The sequence below is a fragment of the Hippocampus comes genome, unplaced genomic scaffold (genome assembly GCF_001891065.2).
Source record: "Hippocampus comes isolate QL1 unplaced genomic scaffold, H_comes_QL1_v1.1 scaffold125, whole genome shotgun sequence".
In the NCBI taxonomy this organism is placed as follows: domain Eukaryota; kingdom Metazoa; phylum Chordata; class Actinopteri; order Syngnathiformes; family Syngnathidae; genus Hippocampus; species Hippocampus comes.
In genome coordinates, this window is record NW_017805453.1 from 2194176 (window position 1) to 2209349 (window position 15174).

Below are 15174 nucleotides of genomic sequence, written 5' to 3' on the forward strand. Positions count from 1 at the left end.
CTTGTGTGTGTGTGTGTGTGTGTGTGTGTGTGTGTGTGTGTGTGTGTGTGTGTGTGTGTGTGTGTGTGTGTGTGTGTGTGTTTTCAAGGTCACGGTGAGGGAAGGCGCAATTCAATATCCCCTACATGCACGAACATACGCAGTGGACGTGCCAAAGGCCAACACAGTTGACTTCCATCGTGTCTTTCCCATAGGAAATCATGTAAAGTGAATGAATTTGTTCCAGGCGCAAACTGTTGCCATCATCAAACCTCAAATGTACAGGCAAGGGTTGAAGTGACATTTGATAGTGATTCAATTCAAATGTATCACACATGAAGGTGAGTACAGTAATGAATTTACAGCTCTGAAAGATAAATGCAACTTTCAAGTTAAATACAACCGAACTGGACTACGGCAGGGATTCTTTCTTGTACCACAAGAGGGAGACTGCATACCCCTAGTGGTAAGAATAAGAATGACGGCTTGAACTGCTCACTGAGCTGAGGTCTTGCAAGATTTTCAGAGATATACTGAATAATCAAGCTACAATTACGCAAAACTACTTACCCTTTGAATAATAATAATAATGAATATTGCTCATCTTGTTCCGCCAGGGTCTTGCTTATGTTACAAAGAGTTCAATTTCCTGTTGAATGGTTATCACACCGTTCTTTGCTGTTATGGGGGCCCCGTTTTGGTGTCCCTCCAAAAAAGCCTAAGAAAAAGTGTTTGTGGAGTCAATCCCTTACATCAAGTCATTTGCAAAGTGTATGGTATGAGCAATAACCATGAGGAATACGATTAAGAATGATTACCAATTATCTTGTACCCCCTGCCCCCCCTAGCCCCCCTCATTCAATTTACAAACATACTGGCCCACATGTCTGTTTAAAAAGTCAAATATGGCTCTTGAGCACGAAAGTTTTCTCATCCCTTGCTTGAGAGGCTCACTGAGCTGAAGTTTCGCAGAAGAAGTTTTGGAGCTCATTTCTCGAAGACCAACTGCAACGTGGTACATAGCGCCGAATCCAAGCCGTGACTCGAGTGTTTGGCACATGTCTGCAGTCAGGAGACATGAATGCTGGTGACTTAGTGCTTTGTTGGCCCAAGAATGTCTTGCGGTTCCCACTTCACTGCCACCACACTTGGAAGGCGCCCCGCCGAAGATATAACGGGTGAGAGGTTTTTCCATTGGACGCGGATGAAGAAGGCGGAAGAGGAGAAAGAGAGCGCCACGGGAGTTGACGAAGCGAGCGCTACTCAGCCCGTGGCGAGTGACGCGGCGGAGGAAGAAGTGAAGCAGGGGACCTCCGTGGATGAGGAGCTGAAAGACGGCGTCAAGGAAGAGAGGAGTGACGGCGGAGAGAACATGAGCGGCGGGTTGGCGGAGGATAGAAAGGAACCGGAGGGGCTCGCCACAGAGGTGTCGGGAATATATATATATATATATACATATATAAAAAGAATCCGTGGGTGGAAGGAATCATAAGAATGTATGAAAATAAGGGAAAGGGGGAGTGTAAAAAATTTGCAAATTAAAATAAAAAAGTGAGTGAGAATGTGGGAGAGCATAGAGTGTGGCGTTTATGGATTGCAGATGTGGCGCTGTGGGGTTTTGGCAGGGCCCTCGCGCGCCTAAATCATGCACCGGCTGGGTGGCACCGGGGTGAGAGCGAGGTCAGCGAGCCGCAGCACACAGGCTGTAAAAACCCTGCGAGGAACGAGAGCCTCAAAATCATACGACTGCAGGGCATTGGGGTGTAGGCTGCATATGTATATCTGTGTGCGTGGGAGGGCCAGTGTGGCGAAAACACACTTTGGGTTCATGCACAGGCACCAAAATGCTGCAACATGAAGCTCCATCTGATTAGCTTTATTTACATTGAATCAGGGGTGCCCAACACTAATTGCTGTTAAATTGAAACCTTCTTTTCTGTATTAAAGGGTCATGACTCGAAAAGATATCGTCCCGACAAAGAAAAGAGACGGGGGACACTCCCTGCATTGGTTGCCATCCAATCGTCGGGCAGATGTAAACAAACAAAGTGTCTTCAATAAACCTGATTGAGGCAGCACAGCGGACTAGAGGCTAGTATTGGGTTCATTGAAGACTCTAATTCAAATATGGCGATTGAAATGATGGAGACGGCTTCAATTTTTTGGGAGGGTCACGCAGGACAGTGCACTTCCTAACCCAATGTACAGAATTGTCTGGATCCTGACTTTATTTTAAAAGCATCCTCTGGAACCGCAATTCAAAACCAATTTTCATCATTTAATTTTCATTCTGGCGGCACGGTGGAACAGTGGTTAGCATGTCGACCTCACAGTGCAGAGGTACCAGGTTCAATTCCAGCTCCGGCCTCCCTGTGTGGAGTTTGCATGTTCTCCCCAGCCCTGCGTGGGTTTTCTCCAGGTACTCTGCTTTCCTCCCACATTCCAAAAACATGCATGGCAGGCTGATTGAACACTGCAAATTGTCCCAAGGTGTGAGTGTGAGCGCAAATGGTTGTTTGTCTCTGTGTGCCTTGCGATTGGCTGGCAATCGGTTCAGGGCGTGCCGCGCCTACTGCCCGAAGACGGCTGGGATAGGCTCCAGCACCCCCGCAACCATTGTGAGGATAAGCGGATCGGAAAATGGATGGATGTATAGAATTTTCATTCTGTTTTTATTTATAGAAAATCAGGGGATATCGATCAGGCCAGCACGTGAATAGCAAAAATCCACATATAATTGACACTCACAGAAAATCCCTGGAAAAAAAAAACATTTTGCAACCCGCAGAATTCTTCAAACAATGCTGACAACATTCAATAAAGGTATTCCTTGAAAAAAATTGGTTGAAAATGGCGATACAAAAACCACCCGAGGGGGCCGTCCACAGTAAATATGGTGGGTATCAAAATGTCTTGTCAGGCAATACACCACACTGATGTCAACTGGAAAAATCTTGCACCTCCCTCGTCTCTCTTTGCAATTTTTAGATGGCCTCATGTCCATGTGCTTGCCCGCCCCGGTAATGAACTGCTTCGCTTGCCACTTGCTCTCTATCTCCATTCAGATTAAATGAGTACCACCTGAGCGACAGGCGCCTCCTAACAAATTACCACTTTGGTCGTGCACTCGACTCTCCTCCAGTTCATGTGTGTGCCGGTACATGGTGATCAGGATGTGACAACAAAGGCATGAGAACAAGTTCAACTAGCGAACAAGGAGGTGACACTCAACCAAGCCTGGCGAACACATTGCAAACTACCACACATGAGACTCATTGAACACAACATTCTTTGGATATTTTGGCACTCAAATCAATCAGAGCGAAGCCGGGCTGGCATGATGTGACCTGCTATGTAACCGCTAATTATTTGGCGTCGAGTCCCTCCCACCCCCCACCCCTCAAGGTGCACGTACCTTTCATCCACCCAACTTTCCACAGGCCTGATTATCCAGGTGGGAATGCAATAGAAAGAGGTAGTGGGGGGGGGGGAAAGAGGCAAGATACAATTTCCAACGTCTGCTGCGCGCACCCCCGACGGGCCTCCCAGAGTGCTTTGCAGCTGACATCACCTCGAAGAAACCTGGCAAGCTTGTCTCTATCTCTCCCCTTGCTTCCTGCCCTCATGATGTCACACTCCATATGGTTTTCAGCAATATCAAGCCGGAAAGAAGGGAGAAGGTCTGGGAAGTTGTGTGTGTGTGTGTGTGTGTGTGTGTGTGTGTGTGTGTGTGTGTGTGTGTGTGTGTGTGTGTGGCACTGTAAGTCGGACACAGAAAACAAAAGATTCTGGGGCGGGCAGGAGGTGAGAGGCTGCTGCTCTGTGTGAGGCGAACAAGAATTGGGGTCCATGTGTCAGACACTCAGGCGCACACACTGGCCACTTTATTAGACACACCTGCACACTAATAATGTCCACTGCAAACTAAGATCACTTGAATAAACCGTTCAATGAATGGCTAAAAAGTGTCATTCGCATGACATCGGTCGGTTTGTTTGTCTACTTGCAACGATTCTCCAAGTGTGGTGTGAGTACCACGTAAATGCAGTCACTCTCGTGGCAAGCAAAAATAATCACAGAATAAGATAAAAATGTGCGCAGTCAGGACCTTGACGGCCTCCTCTGCTGGCCCAAATACTCTCAGAAGTATTGTCCTACATTTACTACTTATACCAATGTATGAGCTGCATAGCATCAACCACATCGGCCAACTGTATCTAATTAACCATTTACCCTATTTTTCAGTCTGTAAATCACTCCGGAGTATAAGCCGCACTAGTAAAAGAAAAAAAATGCATCAAGTTGCACTGTACTATAAATCACATTTTATTATTATTATTATTTTTTTTTTGTGGGGGGGCGGGGGAGTATTTTACACAAAAGGAGACCAAGAACAGTCGCACTTGGACTTGCACCCACATTGCCCATTCCCTAATCGTGTTCGGCACCGCATGAGTTCCGGTTGGATTTTAAACTTCTAACTATGAAAACGTTTTTCTTTTTAGTTTAAAATGGCTTACCTGAACTGCATCGCCTTGTGGCCAAAGGTGGAACCCAGTTTGGTTATGACCGGTGGTCGGGCCACTGGTCTGTCATCATCCTTCCGTCATTATTTCAAGCCGGCCCAGTCACTCCGGTATCATTTATACGGCAATTCTGTCATCGCTAAATTACAGTTTGTCATGAATTTTTTAAAAATGTATTTCATATTTTAACCATGCTTTCATTATATGGGACAATGTCATTGCGGTCTATGGGACCGAAAAGTATACAAGACAGCAGGCAGGGAGAATGGAACCACAGCCCAGACAACCACAGGTCACCAGTTTGACTAGCGATGCTCAGACTGTTTTTTTAATTTTCTGTTGAAGGATGAGGAGCCTGTCCTCTGTTCCGCTCGAAGCAACTCCGGGTGTCGTCAACGCCGCGAACAAACACGCTTTGCATGTCAGCCGCCAACGAAACGAGAGTCTCACTGACGGACCTTCTCTCTTTAGTTATGGAGTACGCACCACTGGGGTTAGTGACGATTCAGGCGACGGATAAAAAAAAAACGCTTGTGTCAGCGGCGCTTAGTCTGTCTGTTCCTGTCAGTCATCAGTCCGCCAGCAAAGAGGGAGACCGTCAGAGACGGACTGATGGAACTGTACTGTACTGACGGAATGCCCATCTCTAGTTTTTAAGCCTTTTAGTGCTTTACATCGTAAATCCTTGTGGCGGAAGCTGCATGCTAAACTGGCAAGCTAGCTGGCGAAACTCTTCATTTGTTGCACTAAGAGGTGGCAGTAAACTAATGACATACATCACACATTAGTTGCCAGGACGAATTCTTCTCCTAATATTTATTTTTCTTCAATTTTTCTCTTTAAGGCCATTTGTCAAGATGTCAAGAATGCAGAGTCAGATCTTACGAACTTACCAGGTACAGTCTTTCCTAAAAATGGACTCAAGAACTGACTTCCTGAGAATGCTCGTGTTTTTGTACATTGGTAAATGGCTGTGGACTTGTCAAATCCCACCAAACTTGGATATATTTCTATGATAAATATATATAGGCCGACAAGTTGCACCTGAGTGTAAGTTGCAGGACCAGCAAAAAAACAAAAAAGCGATGAAAAAAAATAAGGTATCGACAAAGTTTCTATCCATCTATGTTTTTGTCTTCTCACGCTTGCTTTTGGGACATTGGAGTGATTGATGGCAACGTAACCAAAAGGAGACGCCAACTTTTGAGAATTTTACGAGTGATCATGGGACTCAAATGGCGATGGTTTCTGCCTTTGAGATGTGAAGTTTACATGTGGCGCATCCTGCATCGTGTCAAGTCCCTGCCGTGTGTCTGCGCCGCGCCACATGACGATAAAGGCGAGTGGAAATTCAAAGTGAAACGGGGCCTCAGGCAGCCGAGGGGCCTGCGGCGTATCTGCTCCCAGACGTCTGCGTGGAAAGCTCCTTTCCACTTGATCTTCTCGGGCCCGAACCTGCGCAAGATCCGCACCGTGTCACATGGCGTGGGCCTGAAACAGGAATGCTGTGTAATTTAGTGCGTGAGCCGCACTGCCCCTGTCTAATCTCCACTTTTTTGCTCTTCTGCGTGGAAAGCTGCCCTATGCGCGACGCTCTTCCCTGGCGCTCGCAGTGGTAACCCAATTATTGCTTACAACCAGCAATTTAGTGGTTTAAAAAATAAATCCTCCTCCTCCAGTTCATAAAAAGTTCACTGTTTGGGGTTTATTAGTGCCAGAGTATGGCTATGACTAAAATTCTGTTTTGACAAGTTTAAAGTCCAGCACAGGCCTCAGGAGGCTGATTGATATGTCAGATAAAGTCTGCAAAGACAACAGCTGCGCTCAAAAGGCACACATACAATTTGACACAGTCTTTCATACACTTTTCCCCATCACACAGAGATGGAAAAAAAAAAAAGCTTGATTGTGGAATTAACATCTTTTCATTCCCTGGCCTCAATACTCATTTCCAGTCCTTCATACTCCCAAATTAGCACACAAACACGTGATAAGCCTTGATTTTGCAAAGGAACATTTTCTTATATGTATATACACACACACACACACACACACACACACACACACACACACACACACACACACACACACACACAAAATCGTAAACCCAATTCCAGTGAAACTGGGACGTTGAGGAATGCTCATCAAACAGCTCTTTGGAACATCTCACAGGCGAACAGGCTTACTGGGAACAGGTGAGTACCATGGTTGGGTGTAAAAAGAGCTTCCCTGAATTGCTCAGTCATTCACAAACAATGAAGGAGAGAGGTTCGCTCCTTCGTGAACACCTTCGTAAGAAAATAGTCGAACAGTTTAAAGACAATGTTGCTCACCATTGCAAGGAATTTAGGGATTTCATTATCACTGGTCATATCATCAAAAGGTTCTGAGAATCTGGAGAAACCACAGGAAGTAAGCGGCAGGGCCGAAAACCAACATTGAATGCCCGTGACTGTTGATCACTTGGGCGGCACTGCATCAAAAACCGACATCAATGCAGGAAAGGATATCACCACATCGGCTCAGGAACGCTTCAGAAAAGCAATGTTAGGAAAATTGGTTCAGCGCGACATCCGTGGGTGCAATTTAAAATTCTACCAGGTAAAGCAAAAGTGATTTATCAACCACACGATACACATAAATGTGTGTGCTTGTGTTTGTGTGTGTGTAATGTATGTCTGAGTGAGTCTGTATTTATGTGTGTTTTCATTACAATCAAACTAATGATAAATAGAACAATTTTGAAAATGCGAATTATTTATTTTCTTCACATAAAAAAAAACAATTTTACTTTTTTTTTTTTTTGCCCTGATCTGTGAATGACCTGACCTGTCTGTCCATTTTAAAAATCACAATGCGACCCATAAGCAACAAATGTTCGCCCGAGCCCCGTGCTCTCCTCACCGCTACGCTGCAAATAGAGAAGACAGTCAGGATCCACACAAGACAATCTATGTGACAGCTTTTGTAATGACACTGTACTCTGTGTGGAAACTATTTTGGACCTTGGATGAAAAAGTCACATCCTCCATGGAGCGTATGCGTTCTCCAGGCCACTCCATGTCTGTCTGCCAGGTTATCAGCAGTTCATCAGGGGAACATGGAAGCCCGAGACAATGCGCTCGTCCCCTTCTCGGCCCGGGCGACTCGGGGTGCTGCGGATCACTTCCGCGCACCAGCGGCCAGCACCTTGAACCGGGATCGGCCTCCCAGAGGAAACCACTGGGGGCCTTTGTGACATTATCGCATGCTGTTGCCATCAAAACAAAACAAAGGCACACTAACGAACGGGCCGTTCTGTGGTTGAAAAATGAGACGTTTAATCAGCTCTAGTCCTTCCCATCAACCCGAGTGCTTGACACTGAGCAGATTAAAATCTCAGGCACAGTCTATGTTTATGGAGGTCGTGACCTCTGCTAAGTGTAGTGTAAAAAGTAAGAGAAAGTGATGTTAGGGCATTAGGCTTCCATTTCATCACACGTGTTGAAATCATCAACCTTAATCCCAAGTGTAGGAAACATTTGAGAAAATACTAGCAAAAAATGTATTCAAAAGGAATTTGGGGTTGATATTGTGATTGACATTTATTTATTTAATGGTAGCTTTCAAGGACTTACTGAATTGGTCCTTTTTATACAACTGTTTTAAAACACCACGACAATCTTTCTAGAATGCAAACATGCATTGCCTACATATGACAAAACAAACAAAAATCTCGCTTGGGGGCGGGGGGGGGTCCATCTATCTATTCTTCAAATCGCTTATCCCCTGAAAATGTAAAGCAGACTATTCTGAATAATAACATTAAAAGCAAAATTCTCCTACAGTTGAGTGGATTAGGAAGTTCTTTAAAGATGATTTAGCTAATATCATCATCATCACGATTATTATTATTATTATTATGATCACTGTTGTTTTTTTTATTTTACCAAAAAACATGGGAGCAAACGTTGTCAATGTCCACTCCATCACTTCAACTTTTGTTTATTGATCTAGTATTTTTTCTAAAAAATCATCATATGCTTCTGCACATTAACTGAATTAGGTTTTAATTCAACCTCCCTTTCTCCCCAGTTCCATTGGCTCCTCCTGCTTTTACATCTTTTCGCCACAGAGTGACGCTGTGGAGCGTGAAGTGTTAAGCGTCTGTTTGTGGTCCGAGCGGACCTCAGTAAAACAAGTCGATCACAAGTGATATTAAAGTCGTGTCAACTCGTCATAATATACTTTATGTTAGACGACTGATCGCAAACAAAAGGGCAAAACGTCCTAAATTGTGTTTGTGGAAAATCTGATTGTTTGTCCACGTTTTTTTTTTCGAGAATTCATTGAGCTAAAAAATGATTGAGAACAATAGTTCAGCATCTGCGTATTCGCCATTTCTCAGCATTTTCTTTCAAAATAAAAATATATATTTTGCCTATTTTAAACTTTTGTTGTTGTTTTCCCAAGATTTTTTTCGGGGCGGGAGGGTGGTTAAACATTTTTTTCATTCTTTTTTTTCAGTGCATCTCTAATTGACGTCAGTTACCCTTGTCAACGAATGTGCAATTTAAAAAAAATCAGAGGTGCAGGTAAATTTTCTTGATGTTTTTTTGCGCTGATTCTTTACCAGGTTTGGATTGCAATAAAAATAATAATAATCAAATTTCTAATCCTCTTATCCTCACAAGAGTCGCGGGGGTGTTGGAATGTAACCCAGCTGTTTTTGAACAGTAGGCGGGGGTACACCTTCATCCTCAATCATCCAATCGCACACGAACAACCATTTGCGCTCACAATCACACCTAGGGACAATTTAGAGTGTTCCATTAACATGCAGTGCATGTTTCTGTAATGTGGGAGGAAACCGGAGTACCTGGAAAAACCCACGCAGGCATGGGGAGAACATGCAAACGCCACACAGGAAAGCCGGGGACGAAATCGAACCCTACACCTCTGCACTGTGAGGCGGAGTTGCTAACCGGTCGACCAACGTGCCGCCATAATAATAATAATAATAATAATTACTCTTGTAATTGGTCATGTTTATCATGATTTATGATTTGTAAAGGTTAGGTTCAGCAACAGGTGGATTTTTTTTTCTGAAACGTCACAGCTATAAATTACAACGCATCGTAAAATCGAAATTGCGCAAGCTTTTATGGGACAAACTTAAAAACAGTAATAAAAATTAATCTCAAAACCTGATGTGTTAGAAAAAAAAACGTAAAGACATAATTACGCCCAGGGACACATAAAGCCCTCTCTGATTAAAAATTGCTGTTGACCAGTGTTACAAGCGGACGTTCGCTATTTACGCGAATATCCGGGGTTCCACTGTGTTGAGATATTTTATTTTCCGAAAGCTGATCAACTGCATTTGAATGCTCTTCCATGTCTCACTGAGAAAGCAAAGGAGCGGCACACTCCCTGCAGCACGAGCTGCCTGCGCCTTTAAGACTATGTGCGTGGAGAAGTTCAAGTTGGGGTCAGCCGAAGTTCCTGCCCTCCGCTTTACCTTCTTGCTTTTTTTTTTTTTTTATTATAGACTGACATCACACTGGAGGCGAGCTCACAGAGGCTCCATTATCATCACCGCCGCCGTTCCGAGTGCGCGTTATTGCCGCTCCAAAATAGCAGAGGAAATTAGTAGAAGGGCGAAAAAAACGGGAGGAAACTGATGCTTTTTTGGTATGGATAGGAGGAGATGAGAAAAGAGAGGAGGGGCAGAAGAGAGAGAGAGAGAGAGAGAGAGAGAGAGAGAGAGAGAGAGAGAGAGAGAGAGAAAGTGGGTGGGAGGACCGACTCGACCTCGCTGAAGAGAGCCTTCGTATCAATTAATAATGATAAAAAAGAGCTGGTGAAAAGCACGCTGGCATGGCTGAATGGAGGCTGGCACTCGGGACGTCAGATATGACTGCAGCAGCCTGCTGACATGATCATTGAGGCAGACTCGGATGGGATGGCAGCAGACATCGGGCATGCAGGTAAGACAGGACACTTAACAATTCACCAGCCTTTCAAAGAAGCATTTTTGAAAACCGGCGTGCTTTCACACACCACAATTGTTCTTCTTTTTTTTTTTTTCCTCGTCGATTTTTCTACGATTTCCTCCCCACCTGTTTCAACCTGCTTCAATGCAGATAGGCGGAAGAATCCCCCCTCCCCACACTCTTTTCATGGTTTTGCGATCCTTTTGAGTGAAAATTGCAAAGAGGAAAAAAAAACATCGTCATCAAAGTCAAGCCACTCTTATGTAACGGTTAGCACGTTTCTGCCTTTAAAAGTATGTTTCAAATGAGCGTTGTTGATTTGTAGTCCTCAAAGATTGCGAGGAAAAAACAATGTCATAAAAGTGCACGAGCAAACACGGCTGTTAGCAACCACATTTTCAGACTTTTGCTTTTGAATGTGCATCAGTTGCGAGGCACATTTCTAACGATTTGGTTTTCAAAGGTATGTCTTAAAGGATTTACATCAAACAACACGATAACATAAAAGTTCCTGATCATGCTACTCATACAAAACTGTCTCCGCATTTGTCGTTTTTTGCTTTTCAGAGTATTTAAAAGGATCTTCCAAGTTCATGCTCGTACCACCAACTGTCACCAAATGTACATGTTTACTCTTTGAAGTATGATTAGACTAATCTTAAAAGCTTTCAGTCATAAACGTTCATTCAATTGTTTACCCCATTTTCATGTTTTGGTTTTAGAAAATATATCTAAAGTGATCTTTGTCAATTAGGAAACCTTGAATTTATGTAGAAAGCAGAAAAAATATTGAAGAACAAAACTTCTGCTCACCCGTGCAGTAAGTTGCAAGACAGTTTGTGTTTTTTTAAAGTAGATGACATCCCTAATTGAATGCAGGATGCGTAAAAATCATAAATTGGTCAAGCGTGTGGTCCTGTGTCACTCATACGCTGCATCACATCATTGTCCCAAAAAGTAGATGTTGACAGTTATTAAAAATGATCTTTTTCAAATAATGTATGTAAAGGAAAATAGATGGCTTTCAAGTTGTAGTTGAAGAAATCACATTTCCATGTGAAACTAATGCGAGTACTGGAAATGACCTTCCTTTATAGTTGGACTTGATGTTGCAAATCGTAAAAAAAGTGTGTGATCGTGTGTCGCTAATAGTTTAAATAAAATAAAAATTTCCCCCAAGTATTTTTGTATTAACGCACAAGGGCATTAAAGGTGATCCGACATCTCCTGAAATAGAGAAAAACATTTGTGTGTCACTCATAGTGCAGAAATGGACAGTATATGATGTGCAAATGATTTTTATCAGTAATATTAAAATGTGGAAGCCATAAAAAAAAATTGAAATGTCCTCACATGCCAATCCGAATGCAGAAATGACATCTTCCCATATTTCGTGTTTTTTTTTTTTTGGGGGGGGGGGCGAGAAAACAATTGACTTTCTAATCGATTAGTAACCCTTAAATGGACAAACCGGAAAAAAAGAAACGACAAAGTATGCTTACACTTTACAGTTGTGGTGAAATATGTCCAAATCGTTTTTCCATCTTCTCATGCTTATGTATATCAAAGTAGAACATGAATCCACAAATTGACAAAATCCATAAAAACAACCGTGTTCAACATTTGGCCTTTATTTATGTATTTTCCTGTTTTATAGCATACATATGCCACTTCATTTGAGCTTTTTTTTTCTGTTGCTTTTCTTGTTTCTGACTAATAGGCCAGTGTGTGTGTGTGTGTGTGTGTGTGTGTGTGTGTGTGTGTGTGTGTGTGTGTGTGTGTGTGTGTGTGTGTGTTTTCAGAATAGTTAGCTGGACTCTGATTTTCCTGTCATAGTTTCCCTCTTAATTTCTGGCTTGCCCGCTGACAGCCGGGGATTTTATTTGTCAGCGTCCCTCTACGCACTGTTGACACGTCTCATTAGTACACGAGTACAGTATGGAGTTGCCGTTACTCTTTTCGGGAGTACAAAAGACGTGTGGGCAATTCGGGATTCACGTGTAGCTTGTGTGAAGAGAAATTAGGCCCCATGCTGCTATGAAAACGTGTCTTAAAACGGCATTTTGCTCGGGGAGACAATCTGATGCTATTGTGACTATGTTACCTAACTGGGTTCCCATCACTATTTTGTCACCGTTTTCTAAGATGGTGTGAGGATATTTTTTTTCTGTCGATGCAATCAGACAGGAAGTTGACTGTGATGCGCTTTGCTGATATGACTGAAGCGTGACCTTTTCACCTTTTGGTACTCTTTGAAACAAGCAAGGAGGGGGGCGGAGGGAGGGGGCGGTAGAATTGGCAGCTCCTTGTGCAGACTGCTGTTATGTTACACATTAAAAGTACACTTTTCTTTTGTCAAATGAAGCACGGCGGTATCGTTGAAACACATCGCACTGTAAAAAAACACAACTTGTATTTGTCTGTGACTAAAAACAGTAATTTCAGTTGGAACAACTTTAAACTATAAATTATTGATATATATATGGCAACAGTGTAAGTTAGCGCAACAACTTGTTTGCTCCAAAACAATTTGCTGAGTTGTTTTTTAACTTCTAGCTTTAAGTTGGGGCACAATACAAGGGGAAATTAGTTCTGAAAACTCGTCTTTACTCGTTGAAAATGAGAGAGCCAGTTTTAACCACAGGAAACCTTAAAACATGGAGTTGAATTGCCCAATTTAGGTTTTGTTGACTTAAAGATTTGAGTTCACCTACTTTTTATTTTTTGAATACACTACATTGCACTTTAGGTGAAGCGAACACGTTCCAAAGGAACATTTACAGTGTTAAATGTGCCCCTTGTGTATTTCATTTGGTAATTTTGTATACTTTTAAACAAATTATTCATGTGATGGGCACATTCAGGATGCTTTAATATTTAGAAGATTAAAAAAAAATTTTTGCGCAGGCAGTAAGGGCTTCGGCCGCCGTGTGTCGTCACTTCACTGTAAGAGTTCACCAAAGGGGTAAGCTGGGCTCACTTGGGTTTGATGCGATCGCGGCTGAAAATTTATGTTTAAATATGATGGCCCTGTAATGGAAAGCAGAAGTGGAAACGATCAAAATGACAGCTTGGGAAAGGATGGAGCGTGATGTCAAATTAGTTCCTTTCACACATTTTTTTTTCACCCCAGCTGAAATGGATCCATGTCCTATTTTATGATATATAAAGTTTAGAAATGCACATTTGATTCATATTATACAATAAAATACTAAAACGCATTTCTAAATTGTAATTTCTCCTTTATTTCCTGACTTCTCTTAGTTTTTCATATTTATTGTCTCGCAACCACGTCATTACTTTTAATTGAAACTGATTTTTTTTTCCCCCCTTCACAAAAATATTTTCTTAGCCTTTTATGTTTATTGTGACTGCAAATTACTTTTTATTTGCGCTCCTCCCCCTCTTGTGATGCTAAACAATCAACATAATCAGAACCATGCTGCAAAACCAGTGCTTTGTGTAACTTTTTAGGAGCTAACTCTTCACTTTCTGTCCCACCGCAAGGAAAAATGTGACGTGATATTTATTTATCGACTTGCTCGTGCTCCCATCAGCCATAGAAAAAGCCCCACAAGGATCACTTTGTATTGTAAACTGTCCTCAGATGCCTCTGCTGGAACGAGATGTCATGTTTCATGCGTGATGTAGTTTACTTTAGGCCCGATGGTGGAGAGGAGTGGTGATCTTTGAGCGTGCGGGAATGTTTGCGTGTGTGCATTGGATCCCTGGGGACTGAAACAGCGTGAAGCATTGCACCATCTAACGTAAATTGACAGTAGATTCTGTGCGTTTTGGGTTTCTTCTATAGTTCAGTGGAAAAGACCACAATTGCTGTTGTGGTTACCGGTATATGTAGATAACGCCCAGTTTCCTGATGAGAACTTAACTAGAAAATGCAAACAGTGAAAGAACACAAATCGCAAACAACATTTTAAAGGGCAAGTCCAGTCACAAAATGTCTTAACAATAATGTTTTATGCCCCCTTACAAGTCTAAATAAGTATTCACATTAACCCTTACAAGTCTAAATAAGTATTCACATTAATCTTGTGTATGTGAGATATTTATTTAGCCACCCATTTTTATGAGTCTCAGGGGGCGGCCATTTTGCCTTTAATTGGCACTTGCTAGCAACTGAAAATGACATCACAGTGAGAAGGGCTCAGCCTACTAATGTCACATGATTAAAGAAACCCAGAAAACAGCTGCGAGCTGTGATTGGAGGTTACCTGAGCAGCTGTGATGTCATTTTCAGTCGCGAGCAAGTGGCAAAATGGCCGCCCCCTGAGATGTATAAAAGCGGGTGGATTCTGCGGCTTAATTCATATTCCACAAACGAAATATTAATCAGAATACCACGTTTAGATTAGTGGGGCCGCGTAGGACATATTATTTGAAAGAAAATGTTTGACTTGACTTCCCCTAGAAGTAGGGTCTGACCAATTAATCAGACGGTTTTAGCTCTTTCAAATTAGTTAAAAATCAGCCTATTTTTGGTCAATTTAATAATTTTTATTTATTTTTGTTTTACACCTTACAACAGCGGTCCCCAAACTTTTTCCTGTGAGGGCCGCATAAGCTTTCGCTTCTGTGATGGAGGGGCCGGGGTCAGTCTGGAACAGAAAAAGGGTGACCGCAAGAGTACGGAAATGTAAAAATGGATTGTTTTCCAGAAACCCACACAAAATGCA

At 42.6% G+C, this 15174-nt stretch overlaps 1 protein-coding gene and 1 long non-coding RNA gene across 4 annotated transcripts in view; one reads left to right on the top strand and one right to left on the bottom strand.

Moving 5' to 3' along the window:
• Window positions 1–10017: 10017 nt before the first annotated feature.
• hic1 (hypermethylated in cancer 1) overlaps window positions 10018–15174 on the top strand; it is a 10633-nt gene continuing 5476 nt past the window's right edge. Inside the window, exons 1-2 of one of the 2 annotated variants that reach the window (XM_019874283.1) lie at window positions 10018–10474; window positions 13388–13445. In XM_019874283.1, the coding sequence (XP_019729842.1) occupies window positions 10445–10474; window positions 13388–13445 (88 nt within the window). In that variant the 5' untranslated portion in view covers window positions 10018–10444. The remainder of the gene's footprint in view (window positions 10475–13387; window positions 13446–15174) is intronic. The other variant, XM_019874284.1, reaches the window with a different exon arrangement.
• Window positions 13303–15174, bottom strand: part of LOC109518459 (uncharacterized) — a 15555-nt gene continuing 13683 nt past the window's right edge. For both annotated transcript variants that reach the window (XR_002168770.1, XR_002168769.1), the window contains one exon: window positions 13303–13510. This is a non-coding gene — a long non-coding RNA (uncharacterized LOC109518459). The remainder of the gene's footprint in view (window positions 13511–15174) is intronic.